Consider the following 24,137-nt stretch of genomic DNA (forward strand, 5'->3'; position numbering starts at 1 on the left):
CATATACCAATGCATTTTAGCCTCAAAACTACCTAATAAGGGAGACACACATGTTATTATCAGTTTATAGACAAGGAAACTGAGAGAAAAAAACTCACCCAAGAGATAAGTAGGAGAACTGGAATTTGAACCTGCACAGCCAGATTTCCGAGATTGCGTACTTCATCTCCGCCGTGCACGTAGTTCAGGTGTTTATGGGGTCTAATACAGGCCAGGCATTCTGCTCGGTGTTCGCTGTTCTTGTGCCAAGTCAAGCACGCTCCTGCCTCAGGACCTTTGCATTCGCTGTTCCTTGTAATTTTCAGCCCTTCCCCTGGGTATCTGCTGGGCTCCCTTCCTCACCTCCTTCAGGTGTCAGCTCAAATGTCACTTTATCAGGAGGCCTCTTCTGTCCACCCTGCATAAAATAGTGTCACTTCCCCTTTGCTCTGGCAACTTCCTTCCCCCTCCTCCTGCATTGTGAAGGCCCTCAGCACTCAGTATAGTGTGGCCTGTTACTCACGTAGGGTTACCTGCTCATTGTCTGTCTTCTTTCAGGAGGAGGTAAGCTCTGAGAGAGCAGACTTCTGTTTCATTCTCAGCACACTGATTAGGGCTTGGCACAGAGTCAGCTTTCAACTATGTTTCAGGATTGAATGAGGGTGGCTACAATAGTGGACCGTCAGGTTCCTGTCCCCAGGGAGCTCAAATTCTAGTGAGGACAACTAACAACCATCAAGGAAGCAGACACACAAACACACATGCACACACAGACATGCACACATGCACACACGCACACACACACGCACACACACACGCACACACACAGACACACACACACGTTTTCAGGTAGCAGTAAGTACTATCAAGAAAACTTAAGTGGCAAGTGGGAATGAGAGTGATGGAGGTGCTTTTTTGGATAGAGTGGTCCAGAGAGGCCTCTTGAAGGTAAGAGTTAAGCAGAGACTTGAATGAATCAGGGAGCTTTGTGTGGTCAAAGCCCAAAGGGGTGCTGGAGCAGAGTCAGCTTACGGGATCTGGGGAGATGAGGTCAGAGGGGGCGGCAGGGACCAGCTCATGCAGGGCCCTAGAGGGTGAGGGGGCTTTCAGGGGCAGGTGGGACCCACCTCCAGTTAGTGGAGAACCAGCTCCATGCTTTCCTGCTGTTTTAGCTTCCCGTGGGTGCTGTAACAGATCACTGCAAACCTGATAATTTAAAACAACAGACATTTATTTTCTCATATTTCTGAAGTCCCAAAGTCTGAAATCAAGGTATTGGCAGGGCCATGCTTCCTCCGGAGGCTCCAGGGGGAGAATTTCTTCCTTGATTCTTCCAGCTTCTGGTGGCTGCTGGCGTTCCTTAACCTGTGGTCACATCACTCCAAACTCTGCCTCTGTGGTCACATTGCTTTCTCTTCTACATCGAAGACCCTTCTGTCTCTTTCTTGTAAGGATACTTAACATCTCTTTTAGGGCTCACTTAGATCATCCAGGAGAAACCCCCACCCCCATCTCAAGATTCTTAATTTAATCACACCTGCATAGTCTTTTTTTCTTTTTTCTTTGTGTGTGTGTGTGTGTGTGTGTTTTTTTTTGTTTTTTTTGGTTTTTTTTTTTGCCATACAAGGTAACAGTCACAGGTTCCAGAGATTAGGACATGGATATCTTTGGGGTGGGGATTAGTATTCAGCCTACCTTCCCTACCCTCTCTAATGTCTGGTAATTCAATTTTTGTTCCATTCTCAGACTAAATTACTGTTCTCTCTGGCTTAGTTCAAGCTGTTTTTCTGTTTGTGGTAATGAAAAACATCTAGACTCATCTACTCCCTGCTATAGTGAGTGCTAATAAATGTTTGCCTGGAAAGAGAACAGGGAATTTACATGTATCGAGTGCACGCAGTGCACACAGCACATAGTAGGCCCTCAGTAAATGCAGAATTGAATTGGTTCTTTCTTTTTTTTTTTTTTTAGAGACAGAGTTTTGCTCTTGTTGCCCAGGCTGGAGTGCAATGGCGCGATCTCAGCTCACTGCAGCCTCCACCTCTCAGTTCAAGCGGTTCTCCTGCCCCATCCTCCCAAGTAGCTGGGATTACAGGCACACACCACCATGCCTGGCTAATTTTTTGTATTTTTAGTAGAGACGAGGTTTCACCATGTTAGCCAGGCTGATCTCAAACGCCTGAACTCAGGTGATCCACTCACCTCGGCCTCCCAAAGTGCTGGGATTACATGCATAAGCCACGTGCCTGGTCTTGAATTGGTTCTTACACAATGCAGAGAAGTCCACATTAGTATCCTGGATGTTCTGTGATGTGAAGGGACTCTGATTAGTCACTGAGGGCGCACAGGGAGGGGGCAGAGGCCTCAGGGTTAAAGGCAGGTGTGTCTGACACCTGGGCATGCACACTCTTCCCCATGTCAGGGCTTCTCAGTCCACTGGATGGTGGTAGCACCCCCCAGGTTGTGCCAACCAAAAATATCTCTAGACATTGCCAAAAGTCCAATGGGGGCAAAATCACTCGTCTTGGGAACTACTGCCCCACATCATGCTGCCGCAGGGGAGGTGATGGTGGGAAGAAGTGCTGGCTAGCTAGCTGGGCATTGAACTCAGGTGTCCCACAGGGCAGGTGAGAGGCTGTCTGTATGCTGCTGTGGTGGAGATAACTGGTTATCCCCTGATATCTACCATCCAGTTTCTTTAGTGAAAACTTGCAGCTGGGCGCATTGCTGCCAGAAATAAAGACTGCATTTCCCAGCCTTTCTTGCTGCTAGGTGTGACCATGTGACCACATTCCAGCCAAGTAGAGATAAGTGAGGTGGCCAAGTTCCTGACTGTGCCCTTAAAGGGGAGGGTCCTGCTCCCCTTCCCTGCCTTCTTCTCCAGTCTGGCTGCCTAGAAGGTGGACTTGGTAGCAATGAGATCAATGAATCCTGGGTCTCAATACCAGGGAGTCTCTGTATTGCTCGGCCTGCTGATGGTCAACTTTCTGGTTGATTTCCACTGGTTTAAGCCACTGTTATTTAAGAGCTTTGTTATAGTTGCTGAACCTGCATCTAATATTACAGCTGCCCAAGCCTGCTACGAGGGGGATGGAAGTAAGGCAGGAAGGGGTGGGGAGAAAGGTGTGGATGGAGGGGCACAGATGGTCTGGCTAGTTGAGCTCAGAGATGCTTAGGGACATCTCCTGGGAAGAAGCCCCTGAGTTGGATGTTGGAGGCCAAGAAGGATGTAGTAAGGTGGGGAAAGGGGCAGGACACACCAGAAAGGGCTGCAGTAGGGGCAGGGGTGTTGAGGAGAGACTGAGCCAGGGACTGAAAAGCACGGAGGTCTTGAACAGGCCAAAAAGAGAAAGGGAGACATTTTAGAGGGAAGCCCGGTGCAAAGAAGGAAATTTCACTAGGTGGACCAAAACCAGATGCAGGGATCTAGGAGTTTGTCATGAGGCCTGGGGGCACCTGGAGGAGGCTGGGACTGGAGGTAGGGAAATGGTTGAGGAGCCCTGGCTCCTCTCCAACTCAGAGGATCCCCACTCTGGGGCTGACCCCTCACTCTTGACCCTTGCTCCATGCTAAGGTGTTCATGGCTCCTGCTGGGCCTGTGGTCTTGACATCTTCTTGCCCAGGGCTCCTCCGAGAGGTAGCCAGGGCCAGTAGGAGTGCAGCCAAGGTAATTGCCTTCAGCCCCAGGGCCACAGGTGCGAACACAACCAGGAGGCCTGGGAGGCACAGGAGAGAGCTCAGGGGGGACCCGTGGTGAGGGCCCCACAGCCCACACCTCAGTGCTGCCCATGGGCAAGGTCACATCCTGCTGCTGAATAACCTCTGGAGATGTATCCTTTCTACATTGAGAGAGGAGATTAAAGACCACCCTTCTCTCTGCCCTGGGCCCAGAGAAGGGTTGCCCAATATTCTACCTGCATCTGTAATCATCTCAGTCACATCCCTAACCTCTGCTCTTCCTAATTGTCTAATGCAATCCTCAAGGTAATCCTACAGTGTAGGATAGTGATCCAATTTTTATAGATAAGGAGACGGACCCAGAGTGGGGAAATGATTTTCTCAGGGCCACATGTGTTAAAGAAGTCACGGGACCCAGGCAGTCTGGCCCCCATGAATGGCAGAAGCAGGGCCGAGCATCCAGAAGGCAAATCAGACCACATCTATCACAAGCTCCCACCAGATACTGAGAGCCCTCGAATGTTAACATGAGATGTGCTAGGCACAGTTCTGGACACTTGGCATGTGTGATCTCCTAGAGTACACACACAACCCCATGAAGTAGGGTGTCTGATTCTTGTCCCCTCCCCCCTAGTTCATAGAGTCAGATACCAGATTCAAGGGGCAAGAACCTGCCCATTACACTAGGAAGGGGCTCCATCCAGGAGGCTTAGCTACAAAGCCATGTTCTCCAGTGTCGCTGTGCATAGCCTCACAGTGTGTCCCCACACTCAGAATCACAGGGAGCTCACCACCTCTCAAGCAAAATTTCCCACTAAACCATTACATGGCCCTGGCTATGAGAAAGTTCATTATAACTGAGCTGTTATAACATGGTTCTCTGGGGTCCCAGTTCTGCAGTTGAGATGAAGTCCTAGGAGCTTTCTTGGTGGCAGATTAGCCCCCAGGAGTCTAGGACAGCCCCCTTCCCATGACCAAGCCATTCATGGCCCCCTTGCCTGTTGGGGACTCATTGACTCCACTGAGGTGGGTACACTCACCTGTTGGAGACATCTCAGTTGCATGTTCACTGGTGAATTCTGCCTCTTGGGAAGAGGTAGATTTTGCTGCAAGGGAGAGAGGCTTTCTCACACTTCCCTTTATCTTTATCTCCCACCACTTCCTAAGTCCCAGGAGCTGGGATCTCTGGGATTAGTCTGCCAGTTTCTACCTGGGTGCGGGCTAGAAGTCAAATCCTGCAGCTATGAAGGACAAAGTTAGACTTTCTACTGGAGCACGTTTAGGGTATGGACATGTCTAATTCATTGCAGTGTCTCCAGTACTTTGCATAGTGCAGGACACTCAACAGGCATGTAGGACACTCAACAGGCATGTAGTAGATGTTTGTTGAATTACTATTGTTACTATTATTTTTTGAGATGGAGTTTTGCTCTTGTTGCCCAGGCTGGAGTACAATGGTGCGATCGTGGCTCACTGCAACCTCCGCCTCCCAGGTTCAAGCGATTCTCCTGCCTCAGCCTTCCAAGTATCTGGGATTACAGGCATGCACCACCACGCCTGACTAATTTTGTATTTTTATTAGAGATGGGGTTTCACCGTGTTGGTCAGGCTGGTCTCGAACTCCTGACTCAGGTGATCCACCTGCCTTGGCCTCCCAAAGTGCTGGGATTACAGGAGTGCGCTACGGTGCCTGGCCAATGTTTGTTGAATTATTAATGATCTATACAGAGTTCTGTGGAAACCAGAATGGGGAGAAATTAACTCTGCTTGAGAAGAGGAGAAGGTTTTACAGAGGAAGGGCTATTTGTGCTGGGCCTTGAAGGATGAGTAGGAGTTTTCAGGGAAAAGGAGAAAGCATTTCAGGTAGAGGGAAAAACTTACGTAAAGACATGGAGGCTGGGAAGAACTGGCTTGTTCGGGACATGTAGAAAAATTCCTGATGAATACCTGCTCCCCTCTCCCGACAACTCCAAAACCAACTGTCTCACCTTTCACTTTCAGCCTGGTGCCCTGTCCAGACAGGTATTGCCTGTTGGGTTTCCTCTGAAACTTTACGCAGTAATAGGTGCCTGCATCCTCACTGGAGACGTTCTGTAGAAGAATGCTGAAGTCACTGTTGGAGGCCCGCACCGCTGTCGCCCTGGGGTGGGAGTTGCCTCCAAAGTTGTAAATGGCCTCCCGGCTCAGACCAGCTCCCTGGAACCACCTGATGGGTCCGGGGGGACCGTCTCCAAGCACTGTGCAGTTCAGAAAGACAGTGTCTCCAGTGGTCCCTAACACCAATTCCTGGGGCTGGATGATCCACAGGTCTGGTTCAGGGTCCCCAGCTCCTGAAGCCAAAGAGGAGGTCCTTGTTGAATTCCGTCTCCTCTTCCATCGTTCACTCATTTCCTCCCTAGTGTTTTCCCTCCCTTCCTTCTTTCCAGATTTCTTCACTCAGCTACTCCCTCCTGCTTTCTTTATTACTCACCAGTTGACTCATTCAGTAAAAACGCTCTGAGTACCTACTACATACCAATGGTAGGATTGGGGAACATGAAACTCAGGAAGACACACAAGTGCCCGGCCCTGAAGCCATTCTCTGTCTTCCAGTGGAGATGGTCAAAAAATTGCCAAGAGGTGGAAACCCAGAAGATGGCAGGACTACAGAGGAGGCACCATCATAGCTTGGGAGAAGCCAGCGAAGCCTTCCTGAATCTGGCATCAAGTTAAAATGAACTCCTACATACAGATACTCTCCATGTCACCAGTTTATGAGGTGTTTCCACAAGGATCCATTCTATTTAATCACCCGAATGACCCTTGAAGTGCAAATTGTTTTGCCTGTTTTTCAAGCAAAGCACTTGAGGCATGTAGAGCCAGGGTAACTGACTTAAGAAGGAACTGCTATTCAATGACAGGCCCAGGATTTGGGTATTCAGGTCATCACAGGTGGACTTACAGATGCCATGATTGATTACTTGGGGAGTGTGGTAGATGACATGATCAACCTCAGGTTTTGACTCTGTGCTTGTAATAGGGTACATCCATGCTCTTACCTTGGGTGCACGGTGGAAGACTATTCTTCCTTGTCCCTTGACTTGGAGCTGAGCCATGTGACTTACTTTAGCCAGTGGGCTGTTAGCAGACATAATGTGAGTAGATGCTTGAGGTGTACTTGAAGAGTTGGGACTGAGCTTCTGCTTCTGCCATCTTTATGAGAAAAACATGCCCCACATAGCTGCTACCTCTCCAGCCTGGGCTCTGGCATGAGACATGAGGAGTGGAACCACCCAGCCACATGTAAATGTGCATGTAGAGATAAAAGTATGTATTGTTGTATGCCACTGAAATTTTGTGTGATACAGCATGATACAGTGGATAAAGGTGACTGTGCAGGGAAACAGACTGGAGCAAATGTGTGGTCTGCAGGGCCTGATACTCACCCTTCACAAGCACTGAGGTACCTTCATCCGATTTCATTTCTGAGTGTTCACTCAAATCATCAAACCTCACACAGTGGTAGGTTCCAGTGTGCTCCCTGGTGACGTTGTGGATATAGATGGAATAATCGCAATTCAGTGGTTCTGATGTCCGTTGGATCATGGGCATTACCCCAGGGAAGGAGCCATGTTTAAAGTTATAAATTTCCTGTTGGTCCTGAGTCCTCACCTTGACCCATTTTATCATACCATCAGTGCAGGAGCCTACCGCCATACACCTCAGTAAAAGTGTCTCACCTTCTGCCACCAGCATGGGGCCCTCGGGCTGTAGCACCTGCCAGTCATTCCTGCTGCTCTGCCCAGAGGCATCTACAAGAGAGGAAGAAAGACCTTGCATTGGGCAGGAAGGACTTGGAGCCCTAAATGACAAGCTTAAAACAACCAAACCATTATCTGGCCAAGAACAATGGCCCAGGACAAGACAGGAGTGTCATTAGAGAGGGAAGGGAAAGAGGGGATGAGATGGCTGGCTGCAGAGAGAGAACTGAGCTATGCAATGGCAAACCTACAAATAATAAATAACACTGAAGTGCTCACCATGTGCTGGGCCCTGCATGCATTATGTCACTTATTCTTCACAATGCTCCTGTAAGGTAAATGGCATTATTCCCATTTTTGACAGAGGAAACTGAGGGTCCAGAAAGGTTAGGCAGCTGTCCCAGGATCATCGGCTAGGATTGTGTCTCCCAAATGCACATGTTGATGTCCTAACCTCCAGTACCTCAGAATGTGACTTATTTGGAGATAGGGTCTTTAAGGAGGTAATTCAGTTAAAATGAGGACATTGGGGTTGGGCCTTAATCTCATCCAACTAGTGTCCTTATAAGGAGAGGAAATTTAGACACACACATGCAGGGGGAAGACCATGTGAAGATACAGGGAGAAGGCGGCCATCTACAGGCTGAGGAGAGAGGCCTCAGACAAACCAGAAACAGACATCTTGATCTCAGTTTCCAGCCTCCAGAATTGTGAGAAATTACATTTATATTGTTCAAGCCACTCAGGCCATGCTACTTTGTTATGGAAGCTCTGGCCCACTCATACATCACTCAGCAAGAGAGTGACAGGCTTGATTCAAGCCCTCTCAGCCTGTTTCTGGAGCTCTGGCTATTAATCTTCAAACGCCACCCTTCAGAGACATAGGTTTGTGTGTTGCGGGGTTCAGTGTAAATACCGTTTCTGCCTCATGTGAATTATCAGCAGACTGCAGTTCATGTTAATGTGTTGTGAAGTGAGTCTATTTTGAAGATAGGTTGAACTGTTGAGTTTATCCTCAAAGTGGATACAGAGAAAGAGGGCTGAGGCCTCCCATGGATGTTCTTGGTTACAAACATCATCATATGTACTCCTTCTAAGAATTCTGTGAGGTAGATGCTGTTACATTCTCAATTTTAAAAACTTCTCCATTTATTATTTATTTATTTTTAAATTTTTTTTGTAGTGATGGGGTCTCACTATGGTGCCCAGGCTGGTCTCAAACTCCTGTGCTCAAGTGATTCCTTCCCCTTGGCTTCCCAAAGTGCTGGGATTACAGGTGTGAGCCACCATGCCCAGCCTATAATCTCCATTTTTGAGATGAGAAAGAAAACGAATGCTCACGGTGGTAAAGAAACATGAGGTGAACCATGCATTCAGTAGATACTGTGTCCAGGATTTGAACTCAGATCAGGTGACTTAAGATTCTGCTCAACTCAAGGTCAGCAGCTTTGTACCCCGAGTTTCCTTTTTGTCTATATTCCCATCAGTCTTTGTGAATAGCTCAGTCTCACTCCACACATTTGTTTGCAGTATGTCATGGTGTTTCTCAGTTGTGAATGGGGCAAGGAGAGTAAGAAGGTGAAGCAAACATTCCCTTCTAAGAGGGTCTAGGAAAGACTTAAGGAATTCTAAATTCTATTTCTACCTATCTTCAGCTAGGCATGTGCTGTTAACCACCAAGAATAACTTTCTCACAATTGTGACCAAGTAATAACCACATGTTGAATCCTAGGGATTGCTTTTGTCCTTGATGTCCTTAGTTCCAAGAAATTCAGCAACATCCACTTTCAAACATTGTTTGAGCCAGTCAGATCTGTTACCACTAATCCTTCCTGTTTTTTTCCCTGGCCTCAGGGAATTTCCTCACACACACGTACAGAACTGTGCCCATCACTCAGCACAGGGCTAAGAATGGTGCCTGTTCCCACCAGCCAAACTGGTAAAACCCATGATTGTCAGGGCACTGGGGAAACTCCACAGAAGAGAGATGCAGCCCAGAAAGAAGTGTTCTGGTCCACCCAACAAATCTTAAAAGCAAGGCCCCAAACTGATTTTAAAAAAATGACATTCTATTGTGAGGCTTCTAACACATGTATAAGTAGAAGTTATGACATCAATAGAATAAAGACTGGGAGTGGAGAAACGTGAGTTTATTACTGTAAGTTTCTTTTTTTTTTTTGGTATCCACCACTTGAGCATTTATTATTTCTATGTGTTGGGTACATTTCAGGTCCTCTTTTCTAGTTGTTCTGAAAAACATAATACATTGTCATGAATTATAGTCACCCTACTCTGCTATCAAACTTTAGAATTTATTCCTTTTATCTAACTGTGTGTTTGTATCCATTCACCAACCTCACTCTTAATCCCTCTCCCTGAGACCCATCACCTTTCCTAGTCTTTGATATCTGTCATGACACTCTCTACTTCCGTGAGATCATTTTTAGCACCTGCATAGTTGTCTTTCTGTGTCTGGCTCCTTCCTTCCTTCCTTCCTTCCTTCCTTCCTTCCTTCCTTCCTTCCTTCCTTCCTTCCTTCCTTCCTTCTTTCCTTCCTTCCTTCCCTCCCTCCTTCTTTTTCTGGAGTGCGATGGCACGATCTCAGCTCACTGCAACCTCCGCCTACCAGGTTCAAGCAGTTCTCCCGCCTCAGCCTCCTGAGTAGGGCTTACTTCACTTAGCATAATAATCTCCAGTTTCATCCGTGTTGCTGTGAATGACTACATGATTTCATTATTACTATTTTTTTATGGTTGAATAGTATTCCATTGTGGGTGTGCTTGGGGACACCATATATATGTATATATATATTTTTATCAATTCATCCATTGATTGACGCTTAGATTGCTTCCATACATTTGCAATTGTGAATATTGCTGCAATAAATGTAGAAATGCATGCACTCCTTTGATATATTGATTTTTTTTCCTGTAGATAAATACCCATTCTAGGATTGCTGGATCATATGGCAGTTCTATTTTTAGATTTTTGAGAAATCTCCATACTGTTTTCCATAGTGGCTGTACTAATTTACATTCCCACCAATAGGGTATAAGAGTTCCCTTTTCTCCTCATCCTCATCTTTTTTTTTTCTTTTTTTTTTTGAGAGGGAGCCTTGCTCTGTCACCCAGGCTGGAGTGCAGCGGCACCATCTCGGCTCACTGCAACCTCTGCCTCCTGGGGTCAAGTGATTCTCCTGCCTCAGCCTCCTGAGTAGCTGGGATTACAGGCATGTGCCACTACACTCGGCTAATTTTTGTATTTTTAGTAGGGACAAGGTTTCACCATGTTGGTCAGGCTGGTCTCGAACCCCTGACCTCAGGTGATCCGCCCGCCTCAGCCTCCCAAAGTGCTAGGATTACAGGCACGAGCCACAGCACCTGGCCTTTTTTTCTGTCTTTTTAACAATAGCCATTCTAACTGGGATAAGACGATATCTCATTATGATTTTTATTTACATTTCCCTGATGAGTGATGTTGAGCATTTTTTTCAGATACTTCTAGGCCATTTGTATATCTTCTTTGGGAAATGTTGATTCATGTCCCTTGCCCACTTTTTAAAGAGTTTTTTTAACTGTTGAATTGTTTGAGTTCCTTGTATATTCCAGATATTAGTCCCTTGTAAAATGAGTACTTTGTGAATATTATCTCTCATTCAGGAGGTCATCTCTTCACTCTTTTGATTATTTTTCTGCAGTGCAAAAGCTTTTTGGTTTAATATAGTCCCATTTGTCTTTTCTTTGCCTTTGTTGTCTGTCTTTCGAAGTCTTAGCCACAAAACATTTGCCTAGAGCAATGTCTTGGAGTGTTTTCTGATTTCTTTGTATTGTTTTTCAGAATTATCTTGTATCTTACTGAGCTTACCTAGTATCAATATTTTGTGTTCTTTTTCTGGGATTTTGTAAATTTCTTCTTGATTGGGATGTGTATTGGTATAATAGACAAATGGCATAGAATACATAGACCAATGGTATAGAATAGAAAACACAGAAATAAATCCACGTATTTACAGCCAATTGATTTTTGGCAAAGGTATCAAGAATATACATTCAGTAAATGGTGCTGGAAAAACTGGATATCCACATACAGAAGAATAAAAGTAGACTGCTCTTTCTCACCGTATACCAAAATCAACTAAAGATGAATTAAAGATCTAACTGTAGGACCTAAAACTATAAAAACTACTAGAAGAAAACAGGGAAGGCACTCCAGGACACTGGTATAGGTAAAGATTTTATGACTAAGACCTCAAAAGGGTCAGGCAACTAAGACAAAAATAGACAAATGGGACTATATTAAACTAAAAAGCTTCTTCATAATAAAAGAAACTATCAACAGAGTAAAGAGACAAACTCTTGAATGAGAGAAAATATTTGCAAAGTACTCACCTGATGGGACTAATCTAATATCCAAAATATACAGGACACTCAAACAACTCAACAGTTAAAAAAACTCTTTAAAAAGTGGGCAAGGGACATGAATCAACATTTTTCAAAAGCAGACATACAAATGGCCAACAGGCACATGAAAAAATGCTCAACATCACTAATCATCAGGGAAATGCAAATCAAAACCACAATGAGATATCATCTTACCCCAGTTGGAGTGACTATTAAAAAGGCAACAATAAAAAAAATAAACAAACCACCAGAAATATATGCTGGCAAGGTAGCAAAGAAAAGGAAACTTTATACATTGTTGGTGGGAATGTAAATTAGTAGAGTCACTATGAAAAACAGTATGGAGATTTCTCAAAAAACTAAAAATAGAACTGCCATATCACCCAGCAATACCACTACTGGATGGCCAGTATGTTTGGAATATTATTTGGCTATAAAAACAAATGAAATTCTGTCATTTGTAGCAACATGAATGAAGGTGGAGTTCATTATGTTAAGTGAAATAAGCCAGGTGCAGAAAGACAAACATCACATGTTTTCACTCATATGTGGGAGCTAAAAAAATTGATCTCATGAAAGTAGAGGGTATAATGATACCAGACGTGGGGAAAAGTGAGTGTAGGGAGAGGGGATGAGAGAAATTTGTTAATGGGTACAAACATACAGTTAGATAGAAGGAATAAGATCCTGCCATTTGATATCAGAGTATGGTAACTGTGGTTAACAACATTTTGTACATTTCAAAATAGCTTGAAGAGAGGACTTAAAATGTTCCTAACACAGATAAACGAAAAATACATGAGGTAATGGATATCCTAAATACCTTGACTCATTTATTACATATCCTATGCATGTAACAAAGTATTACATGAACTCCATAAATATGTACAAATGTTATGTATGGATTAAAAAAAGAGAAATTAGAAAATATTTTGAACTGAATGAAAATGAAAACATAATATAAAAATTTGCGGGATCCCGTTAAAGCAAGGGGAAATTTGTAGTATTACATGCCTACATTTGGAAAGAAGAAAGAACTCAAATAAATTACCCACTTTCCACCTTAAGAAACTAGAAAAAAAGGCCAATAAACGAAACCCAAAGTAGTGAAAGAAAGGAAATCATCGAGCTCTAAATGAAACTTAGTACAGTAGAACACACACACACACAACACACACACACACACACACACACACACAGAAAAAATCAATGAGAAGAAGAAAATCTTTGAGAAGATCACTAAAACTGATAAATCTCTAGTCAGATTGAACAGAGGGGACACACACAGAAAGAACCTAAATTATTAAAATAAGGAATAAGACTGGTGATACTACTACAGATTTTACTCTTATTAATAGAATACTAAAAGAATATTATGGAAAACTTCAAGTTATATATATTTGACAAATTAAGTGACATGAACAAATTCCTTGAAAAACATAGACTGCCAAAGCTTTGTCAAGAAGAAAAAGATAACCTGGTTAGCCCTATTATCTATTAAAAAGTTCAATATGTTATTAAAAATCTTCCCAGAAGTAAAGCTCCAATCCTAGAAAGTTTCATTCGTGAATTTTCCATATCTTTTTTCTTTTCTTTTTTTTTTTTGAGACAGGGCCTCACTCTGTCACCCAGGCTGGAATACGGTGGCGAGATCTTGGCTCACTCCAACCTCTGCCTCCCAGGTTCAAGAGATTCTCCTGCCTCAGCCTCCTGAGTAGCTGAGATTACAGGCATGCACCACCATGCCCGGCTAATTTTTATATTTTTGGTAGAGGCAGAGTTTCGTCATGTTAGCCAGGCTGGTCTTGAACTCCTGGCCTCAAGTGATCCGCCTGCCTCAGCCTCCCAAAGTGCTGGGATTACAGGCATGAGTCACCATGCCCAGCCAAATTTTCCATATCTTTGAGAAAGAAATAATACCAATTTTACACAAATACTTTTAGAAAATTGAAAAAAGGAGCATACTTTTCTAATTATTCTATGAGTCCCAGTGTTATCTTGAAACCGAAGCCTTTTCCTTACGAGAAAAGAAAACCAATATCTCTCATGAACATAGATAAAAAATTTTAAACAAAATTTTAGTAAACCAAATTCAGCAATCAGCAATATTTAGAAAGTATAATACATTATAATCAAGTTGAGCTTGTCCCTGGAATATAAAGTTGGTTTAACATACAAAAATCCATCAATGTAATTTACCATATTACTAAACTAACACACACACACACACGCATATACATGCACGCATATAATCATCTCAACGGATGCAGAAAAAGCAGTTTTCAAAATTGAACATGCATTACTAATAATAACTCTCAGCAAACTAGGAAGACAAGGAAGGTTTTTCAAGTTGATAAGCGGCACCTGTGAAAACCCTACAACAACTCTATCAACCTTAGTGGTGCAAAAATGAATGTTTTCCCTGCGGATCAGGAACTAGACAAGGATGCCTATTTTTACTATTTCTATTCAATATTGTAGGATCGGTACTAACCACGCAAAAAGGTAGTAGGAAATAAAAGACATCTGGAGTTGGAAGAAAAAAGAAAACTATGTGCAGATGACATAATTAAAATTTAAATGAAAATTTCTTAAAAAGGCTACTAGACCTAATAAATGAGTTTAGCAAGGTTGACGATAAAGATCAATGTACAAAATTATATGTATTACTATCTACTAGCAATAAACCACTTGAAATTGGAATTTAAAAATTTTCAGTCACCAATATTATAAAAATAGAAAATATTTAGCCAAAAATGTAAAGGAACTGCAAACTAAAAACTTACAAGACATTGCTAAGATAAAAAAAATCAAGCCTAAATAAAGACAGAGGTACACACTATTCGCATGTTAGAAGATTCAGTATTGCTTAGATGTCAATTCTTCTCAAGTTGATATATAAACTCAATGCCATTCCCATTCAAATCCTAGCAGGCTTCACTTTAGAATTGATAAATGAAATCTAAAATTTATAGAAGAGCCAAAACAACTTGAAAAAGAATAAAGTTAGCAAACTAATACCACCTGCTTTCAAGACTTAGATAATGTTACAGTAATCAAGACAATATGGTATGGCACAAAGATAGATAAACATATCAGTGGAACTGAATAGAGAGTCTAGAAATAGTCCATGCAAATAGAGGCAACTGATTTTTTAAAAAGAGATGAGGTCTCGCTATGTTTTCCAGGCTGGAGTACAGTGCTATTTTGGGTGTGATCGTCATAGCACACTGCAGCCTCAAACTGCTAGTCTCAAGCAATCCTCCTGAGTAGCTAGGAGTACAGGTGCATGCCATGGCTCCTAACTATAATTATTTGATATTTGACAAAGGTGCAAAGACAATTCAATGGAGAATGGGGAGTTTTTTCAACAATGGTGCAAGAACCATTGGAAATACATGTGCAAACAAATGAACTTTGGTTTATACCTCAAACTATATAAAAATTAACTCAAAATAGATCATATAACTAAACATAAAATGTTAAACTATACAACTTCCAGCTGCAAACATGGAAAAAAACTTTGTAACTTTGGGTAAGGCAAAGATTTCTTGGATGTGACACCAAAATCATGATCCATTAAAGACAAATTGATGAATTGGACTTCATAAAAATTAAGAACTCCTGCTGTTCAGAAAACACTTGTAAAAGAAAAAAAAGACAAGTCACAGAGTAGGAGAAAAATCTTTGCAAAGCATATATCTGGCAAAATATTTGTATCCATAATATATAATGAACTCTCAAAACTCAATAATAAGAAACACACTTAAAAATGAGAGTCGAATAGACACTTCACCAAAAAGGATGCATGATGTAAAAAATGTTCAGCATCATTACATATTAGGGAGTTAAAATCATAGTGAGAGTTTGGTAATCCTAGGACTTCGGGAGGCTGAGGCAGGTGGATCACTGGATCCCAGGAGTTCAAGACCAGCCTGGGCAATATGGTGAAACTTTGTCTCTACCAAAACAAAAAAACTAACCAACCAATCAGACAACCACAAAAATTAGCTGGGTGTAGTGATGTGTGCTTGTAGTCACAGTCATTTGGTAGGCTAAGGTGGGAGGATCGCTTGAGCCAGGGAGATGGAGGTTGCAGTGAGCTGAGATCAAGCCATTGCACTCCAGCCTGGGCAACAGAGTGAGACCCTGTCTCAAAAAAATAAATCACAGTAAGATATTACTATGTACCCATTAGAATGACTAAAATGAAAAAGATTGACCATAATAAGTGTTGGTGAGGAGGTGTAGGAACTGCCAACCTCCTACATTGCTGATGAGAATGTAAAATGGTACAACTCCTTTGAAAAACAGTTTGGCAGTGTCTGAAAAAGTTAAATGTACGGCAACCATATGATCCATTTTATCCTCAGATATTTCCCTAAGAGAAATGAAAGTATATATACACACAAAGACTTGTACATGAATATTCACAGATGCTTTATTTACAATAGCCCTAAAGTGCGAACAACCCAAATGTCTGTCTACAGGTGAATGGGAAAGGGTTTATCCATACAATGGATAGACATGAGAAGAAATGAACTATTGACATATGCAACAACATGAACGAATCTCAAAATAATTATGCTGAGTAAAAGAAGCCAACCAAAAAGGAGTACAACTGTGTGATCCTTGTTATATAAAATTCTAAAAAATGCAAACTGTAGTGACAGAATACAGATCCATGGTTGTTTTGGAGACAAGAAGGAGTGGCAAGGACGAATCACAACGAAACTTTTGGGTGCTGGATACGTTCATGATGCTGATTTTGGTGATGATTTCACAAGTGTGAAATACACCCAGCACTCACAAACAAAACTTATCTAATTGTGTACTTTACATATGTACGGTTTAATGTATGTCAATTACACTTCAATAGAGCTGTTAAAAATAAATTATTTGTAAAGATGAAGCCTGCATGTGTGAGGAGAAAGAAGCAATGGAGGACAGGAAGAAGGAAGGCCTCAGAAAGTCTTATCTCAGCTAGGGGTGAGTCTGGGGAAGTGAACACCAGAGAAGAAGCTGGAGCCTGGACTCAGTCCTGGTGCCCACACCCCTTCCCTCCCTCTCCCCTTCTGAGTTCCCTTTCGTATTGTCACTTGGGCTTTAGGAGGTGTCCTAGGAGGTTTGCCTCTGCCTTGTCAGTGGAGCTGGACCTTCTCATCTATTTTCCATCTGCATCCTCTGCCTTTCATGGTTCCTGCATGGGGCTCCCTTTAAAAGCCTTATAGAAAATGTGTTAGCCCCAGTCTCCTCTACTACAAAATAGGGGCACTCATAGAACCTTTCTCTGGGGCTGCTGTGAGTATTAAATAGAAAAGTGGTGAGGTTCAATCCTGGGCCAGCTATGTAATTTGTGAGGCCAAGTGCAAAATGGGAATGCAGGTCCCTTGTTCAAAAACTATTGAGCAACACAGCAGAGCATTAAACCAAGCATGGGGCCCTTCTAAGCAGGGGGCTCTGTGCCACTATATAGAGGGCACACCCATGAACCAGCCCTGACTCAGCTTGAGACACAGCTGGAATCAAACCTTCCAACTGACTGGTTTAAGCAACTTCTCTTATTTTCCATCTATTCTATTGCAACAGTCATTGGGAATATTTTTTATTCTGGGTAGTTTAGATTTCTGATTTCCTAGTCTGGTGCCTAAAACATAGCAGACACTCAAAAGTACTTGTGGAATGAGACCTAGGAATTATGATTCACATCTTAGAATTGAGGAAATCAGCTCAGAGAAATGAAGTGGTGTCTTGAGTCATATGGCCAATGAGTAAGGGAGCACCTAGGTCCGACCCCACACCTGGGTTCTGCCAGTTTCTCTCCTGGGGATGGCCACCACGGAGGACCAAAGATGTCACGGACAGAATCTAAATCTCAGTAGAGCCTGGAGCAGAGGCCCAGATGGGCAGAAGATGGAATGAGTCCACTGAGAGCCAAGTATTCCTGCCTGGTAGATCAGAGAGTTCTGGACTCAGAGGCTGAGCTATATATTCAGGGGTCTCAAGACTCTGGAGCTAACCCGGCCTGCCCCTGAGTTAGAGGAAACATGGGAATGATAATAATAATCACCAACAGTTATCAAATCTTTGTTATGCCAGGCACTTATGGGTATTGTCTTGTTAAATTCTCCTAAGAAAGTCACAAGGTGGGTCCTATTTTTAGCTCCATTTTACAGTTGGAAAAACTGAGGGTCAGAAAGAAATAACTTAAACTGGTTAGTGGTGAGGTTTGAGCCTACTGAGTCTTAAGCTGAGCCAGGGCTGGTTCATGGCTGTGCCATCTATATAGTTGCACAGGGCCCTGTGCTTAGAAGGATCCCATGCTTGGTTTAATGCTCTGCTGTGTTGCTCAATACTTTTTGAACAAAAGACCCCAGTTTTCATTTTGCAATGGGTCTCATAAACTATGCAGCTGGCCCAGGGCTGAGCCTCACCACTTTTCTATTTAATACTCACAGTAGCCCTAGAGAAAGGTCCCATGAGCGTTCCTGTTTTGTAGAAGAGGCTCCTGGGGCTAAAAGAGCTGCAGCATCTGACGTGGGCATAGGAGCAATTGAGCTAGAAGCCAGTGGGTGTGAGCGCAGAGCCTGGGAGCTTATCACTTCACTACGCTGCTTCTTGGGACACTGGGTGTGCTCTCTGCCGGAGTCAGGCAAATTTTCAGTGTACCCCTCTTTACTCTATCTTCATGGGGTCAAGCCTCTCCAGGCATGCCAGAGCACTTAGTGCCCCTCTAGGAACTGACCAGCCGGGGGTGGACCCTGTTCTGTCCTAGATCCCACTTACCTGAGGGGACAAGGACCAGTGCCAGCAGCAGGAAGCAGGGAGGCAAGCGGGCCAGGCAGGTGGGGGCGGACATCGTGGAGCACATGGCATCTTCTGAGGTCCCCAAGATTTGGGGCTCCTCTGCTCTCTTGTGAGAGTTGGAGTCTGAGGTGTGGCCCGTGGACAAGGCAGTTTCTGCGTCTCTTGGCCACAGCTGTTTGGGGAAGTGTTTTCATTGCAGCAACACAAGGCTGTTGGTGCAATAGGAAGGAGCCTGGTCAAAGGGTTTCCTGCTTTTGTGTCTGGGCTATGATTCCTATAGTCACTGTGCTAACACCTTGATGACCCCTTGCCATAGGCTCCATCCTAGGTGCCCGGGAGGGAGGTGGGCACTGAGGTCATAGGATGCACTCCAGAATCAGGTGGACTTTGGAGCAAACATTGGATCTCCCTCTTCTTGGCTGTGCAAGATTTCAAAGTCACTTGCCATTTCTGAGCCTTTTGTTTCTTCATTTGCAGCATAGGAACAACAGCAATCCCCTCCTCAGAAAAGTTTTGGTGAGATTATGAGAAATAATGTGTGTAAGGGCACAGAACAATGTAAATGCTAAACCTATTAACCATTATTATTCATGATGTGCAGAAAATAGAGGAGGTGACATTGCTTAAGAAGAAGGATTTATTATAAAGCAAGCCCCCTGGGGGCCTCCTTTTAGCCCTGCAGGGAGGGTACAGGCCTAATTCCTAAAAGTATAATCATGTGTAACTCTCTCAGCCTCTGTTTCCTGGGGTCCAAGTGAAACATACTCAGATTGTGCAAACATTTGCGTTTGTGGCATCTTTGTTTCCTGTAAGTGATCTGAACTTCCTCAGGAGCCTCCTGGTGCTGGCTATCAAGAAGGAAAAGCTTAACCTTGCCAATTCATGCAATCCAAGCAGTCTCTTTAGCCACACTGTCTGGGTTCAAATCTTGGCTTTACCTAGTCTGGCTGTGTGACCTTAGGACAATCATTTGACCACTTTGTGCCTCAGTTTCCTCATCTGTAAAACAGGAATAAAAATATGGCAGCATGTGTGGGATAGAGTAAGCACTCCATAGGCTTTCACCATTGTCTTTTAGGTTAACTCAGTCTTTTAGTTAACTCAGGGAAAAATAAAAGAACAACTCAGCCTTTCATTATTTCACTTCCTCCCTCATGCTTCAGAAGGTTCTGGGTGCAGAGGAAGCTGAAGATTCTCCAGCAACAGGGTGGCAGGCCTTGGATCTGAGTATGCCCCATGAGTCCCAGGGGTCTGGTGTCTACTACGAGAAGTTTAGTCTGGCCTGGTCCCCAAGGACTTTGCATTGGGTCTGTGACTGGTCTTTTCTAGACTTTTGAGGCCTTGCATTGATATCCCTGCTCAATTCCATTACTCCCTCTACTTGTTCTCCTGTCAATGAGACCTATATAGTGAAACTTCTTTGAAAGGGCCACAAGCCTAGATGATTCCACCAGACCCTCAGTACCTCCATGTCATTCTTAGACGGGAACTTCTGAATCACCTGCTCATCTATGCAGATTTCTTTCTCAGCTATTTGTTTTTTTCTAAAGTTTTACTTACAAATAATTTTATTTATTTTAATAGGCAAGGCATTGTATTGGTTAGCTATTGCTGCGTAACAAACCACCCCAAAATTTAGAAGCTTAAAAACTAACTGTTTAGTTAATTTACGATTTTGTGGGTTGACAATTCAGTCTGGGCTCAGTTTGGTGGTTGGGTCTTCTCATCTCAGCGGATTTTGGCTGGGAATGTTCATGCACTTGAGGTCAGCTTCAGGTTGGCTAGGTGGCTTTGTTACTGCGGTTGACTGTTAACCCAGGTACCTCAGCTGTCCTCTATGTGGTCTCTCATCCTCCAGGACACTAACTTAGTCTTGTTCACATGAAGGGGGCAGTTTGAGAGACAGTGCAAGGTACAAGGAAACTTCTGCCATATTCTTTTGGCCAGAGCAAGTTACAAGACCAGACAAGATTTGAGGAATGGAAAATAGACTTTGCCTCTTGTTAGGAGGAATTGCAAAGCCTAATGGCAAAAGGTGTGGATACAAAGAGGGGGTATAGAATTGTGGACATTTCTGTGATTTATCTGCCACGGGGATCTACAGAGTACAAAATTTAGAGGTCTCAGTGCCTCATTTATAGGGCTCCCAGACATTACTTTCCTTAGGGTTAACCACAGTCACCAGTTTTTGAAGACATTCCATTCCTCTACTGTTTCTGATCTAATGCTCAGAAGCCAGGTTGAATATGGTTTCTTTGTGATGTCATGGACTATGAACACCTTGGGAAGACAGGCCATGATCCCTTATGCTGTAGGAACCCCTAAACTCCATTCCCGCCCCACCCCAGCATTTGGACCTCAGGACTGTGGGGTTGGCAGGACTCTAGCCTCTCAACCCCCGTCTTCTCCCTCTTTTTCTTACTACCTCACCAAGTCGTAAGGGGAGGAGTTCCCATTCTTTTCCTTCTGGTAGGGACTTTCCTAATCTCAGTCCTCTTCCTAACAGCTGGCCTTCTTTGTTCTAGATGGAATCCCTCCTGCCCCTTCCTCAAGACAGCAAGTCTCACACTCCAGCTTTAGAATAGGAAAAAAGAGCTTCCAGGGAAGGAATTAAACTACTGGGAGGTGGAAAAATGCAAAAGGAAATAGTTAAAAATGTTATATCTGTCACATCATCTATAAAACACATGAAATGCGGTTGCACATGAAGCACTGGCTTGCAGTAATTGCTCAGTAACTAGGAACAGTGGCATTCCTCCTGGTCAGTGTGCTTGGGTATCACACGAACTATAGTGTCTATTACTAGTCTGAGTTAAGTTATCCTCAACAAGAGCACCCGAGGTATATATAGAACACAAGTCTACCCATAAAGCTTTTTTTCCTTCCACTACAAAAATGGAACTTTGTTAAAACAACAGTTTTTTCATTGTTTACCATTAAATGGAAAACATACTAAGCAAGCACAGGGAAAGCGTTCAACCTTAGCAGGAATCAAGTAAATAGCAATCTTAAAAAGAGCAACACTGGTGTCTTTGCAATCAGCCTGTATCTCCGCTCTCCTCTTTTTTTGGAGGTTCTAGAAGCCTGAGAACTACATTTTCTGTAACTCCTTACCATCGTTATTCTAGAGGTTCTACCAAGGAGAGGTTCTTGCTTAGATTTGGAAGGTAAATGGAGAGGCATGCTTGCTTCTCTAGCCATGAAGAGGGGGCAGATATGTGAGAATTGGTGGATTTAATTTATGCAAATATGAGGTTTTGCAGTGCTGCCTGTCTTCTATAAATCACCTCTAAAGCACAAGCAGCTGGCATCATTAGTGGCCGTTTCTGTGAGTCTCTCAGATTCCTGATTTTCCAAGAGCTACCAGTGAACCTGGGAGATAAAGCAGTGAGGATTTCCAATGGTCTGTAAGCACCAAATGCCACAAGTCCCATGAGAACAAAGCATGGCTTTTTATGACCTAACATGAAAGTCATCCAGCCTCATTTCTTACCTTCTTTTCATTTAGGAGGAAGCATTTTGTGTCTCAATACTAAAGCCTCTAAGGTCCTTGAACTTGATTTTCTGCTATTGGCAATTGGTCCTGCCTTGTGGCTTGGTTTGCCTTTCTTGCTCCCTTTTCCTATTTCATGTCAAATCCCATGGCTTGCTTTTTGGTGTTTTTGTTTTAAATTTTTACTGAGGTCTGACTTACATACAGAAAAAGGCACAAACATTTAAATGTGCAGTTCAGTGAATTGTTAGACTTTTGCATCCATATACATCTGTATAATAACCAACCCAAGAGGTAGAAAGTTCCTTCTTGTTTCACTGCATTCAATCTCTGGCCTCAGAGGCAACTACCTCTGATTTCTATCACAATAGATTGGTTTTGCTTGTTCTTGGAGTCTTTAGGTTTTTCCAGGAGCTGGGAGTGGAGTGACACAGCAGCCTGTGTCCACCACCACTAGGACTGTGCTGGGTCAGACTTGAAGCCGGAACAGTACTGAGTCCCAAGGCCTGCTGTAACCACTCCCTAGCTGTGGCCTATGTTCACTCAATGCCTTGGGGCTCTATAATCAGAAGGTGGCAAAGCCAGCCAGACCTGTGTTCTTTCTTTAAGGATGGCAAGTTCCCCTCAGGCTCTGGGCATGTCCAGAAGTGCCATCTGGGAGCCAAGAACTAGAGTCAAAAACCTTAGAAATCTATCTGGTGTTCTATTGTACTGTGGCTGAGCTGGCACTCAAAGTACAAGATCCAGTTCTTCCCACTCTTTTCTCTTTTCCAAATGCAGAGGAGTCTCGCCCCATGACCAACACCACCACAAGCCTATAGGGAGTATTGCCAGACTACCACCAATGTTCCTTTAAGGCCCAAGAGCTCTTCAGTCAGCTTGTGGTGAATGCTGCCAGGCCTGGAACTCACCCTTCAGGGCAGTGGGCTTCCCTCTAGCCCAGGACAGGTCTAGAAATGCTATTCACCAGTGAAGTCCTGGAATTGGGGACCCCAAAAAACCACTTAGTGCTCTACCCCACTGTGGCTGTGCTGGTACCTAACGTGCAAGACAAAGTCCCTCATATTTTTTCCCTCTGTTTTTCTCAAGTGGAAGGAGCCTTGCCTCGTAGCCACCACAACTGGGAATGTGCTGAGTCTCACCTGAAGCCAGAAAGTCTCACCCAAGTCTCTCAACATAGTACCTGGGTATTGCTGCTGGTTATTCGGGGCACAATGTCTCTTTAGTTAGCAGGTGATGAATGCTGCCAGGACTGGGTTCTTCCCTTCAAGGCAGTGGGTTCCCTTGTGGCCCAGAGTGTGTCAAGAAATATCATCCTGGAGCTAGGACCTGAAAAGGGGCCTCACGGTGCCCTATCCTGCTGTGGTTGAGCTGATATCCATGTGGGATACGATGAGGTTTCTCTTCAAATAGCCTGATTAATCCTTTATTCTTTAATTCATAGTACCCCCATCCCTTTTTCACTTTTCTCTTTTTTCTTCCTTTCTTCCTTTCTTACATGCTCAGACACGACACAGTACCAGGCGTTATCAGTACCAGCTCACATTCCTTTCCTTATTTGGAAAGAAGACTTGCTCTCTAGCTCATTGCAGACACCCCTTCCCCTTTCGCCTCTCTTCCTTACATACCCTCCTCATCTGAAAAAAAGTTCAAATGTTTAGCCAACCAGGATTAATTTAGATTGTACTGCCCGACCATTGCCAATGGGGAAAGGGTACAGGGGCAGGACTTGAGTCAGGAATAAAGGCTCTTGTGACCGTTTGTTCAAGTGTGCTCTCATGGCGACTGGCCAAGGAGAAGCACCCCTCTGTGCAGAAGTAAAATTGCTTTGCTAAGAATCCTTGTGTGAGTGTTCAGTTTCCTTAGGATTTTGAGCATTATTCCCAACATCCAAGATGCAAGACAAAGTCCTCCTCTTTCTTCCCTCTCCTCTCCTCAAGTGGAGGGAAGAGGTCTCTTTCATGAGCTGTGCAGCCTGGGGTTAGGGGAAGGGTGATGCCAGCACCCTCTTAGCTGCCCTCGCTGGTGTCTCAGTAGGTT

General features: G+C 43.8%; 1 protein-coding gene across 1 annotated transcript; it reads right to left on the reverse strand.

Moving 5' to 3' along the window:
- Positions 1 to 1,949: 1,949 nt before the first annotated feature.
- Positions 1,950 to 18,729, reverse strand: SIRPB2 (signal regulatory protein beta 2). Its single transcript, XM_032142705.2, has 5 exons — positions 18,584 to 18,729; positions 7,083 to 7,448; positions 5,646 to 5,987; positions 4,698 to 4,763; positions 1,950 to 3,695 (listed from the first exon to the last, which is right to left on the reverse strand). The coding sequence occupies exons 1-5, from the start codon at positions 18,666 to 18,668 to the stop codon at positions 3,526 to 3,528; spliced, it is 1,029 nt and encodes a 342-aa protein (XP_031998596.1). The 5' UTR covers positions 18,669 to 18,729; the 3' UTR covers positions 1,950 to 3,525.
- Between the last annotated feature and the right edge of the window lie 5,408 nt (positions 18,730 to 24,137).

Source organism: Hylobates moloch, unplaced genomic scaffold (assembly GCF_009828535.3).
Source record: "Hylobates moloch isolate HMO894 unplaced genomic scaffold, HMol_V3 SCAFFOLD_21, whole genome shotgun sequence".
NCBI lineage: Eukaryota > Metazoa > Chordata > Mammalia > Primates > Hylobatidae > Hylobates > Hylobates moloch.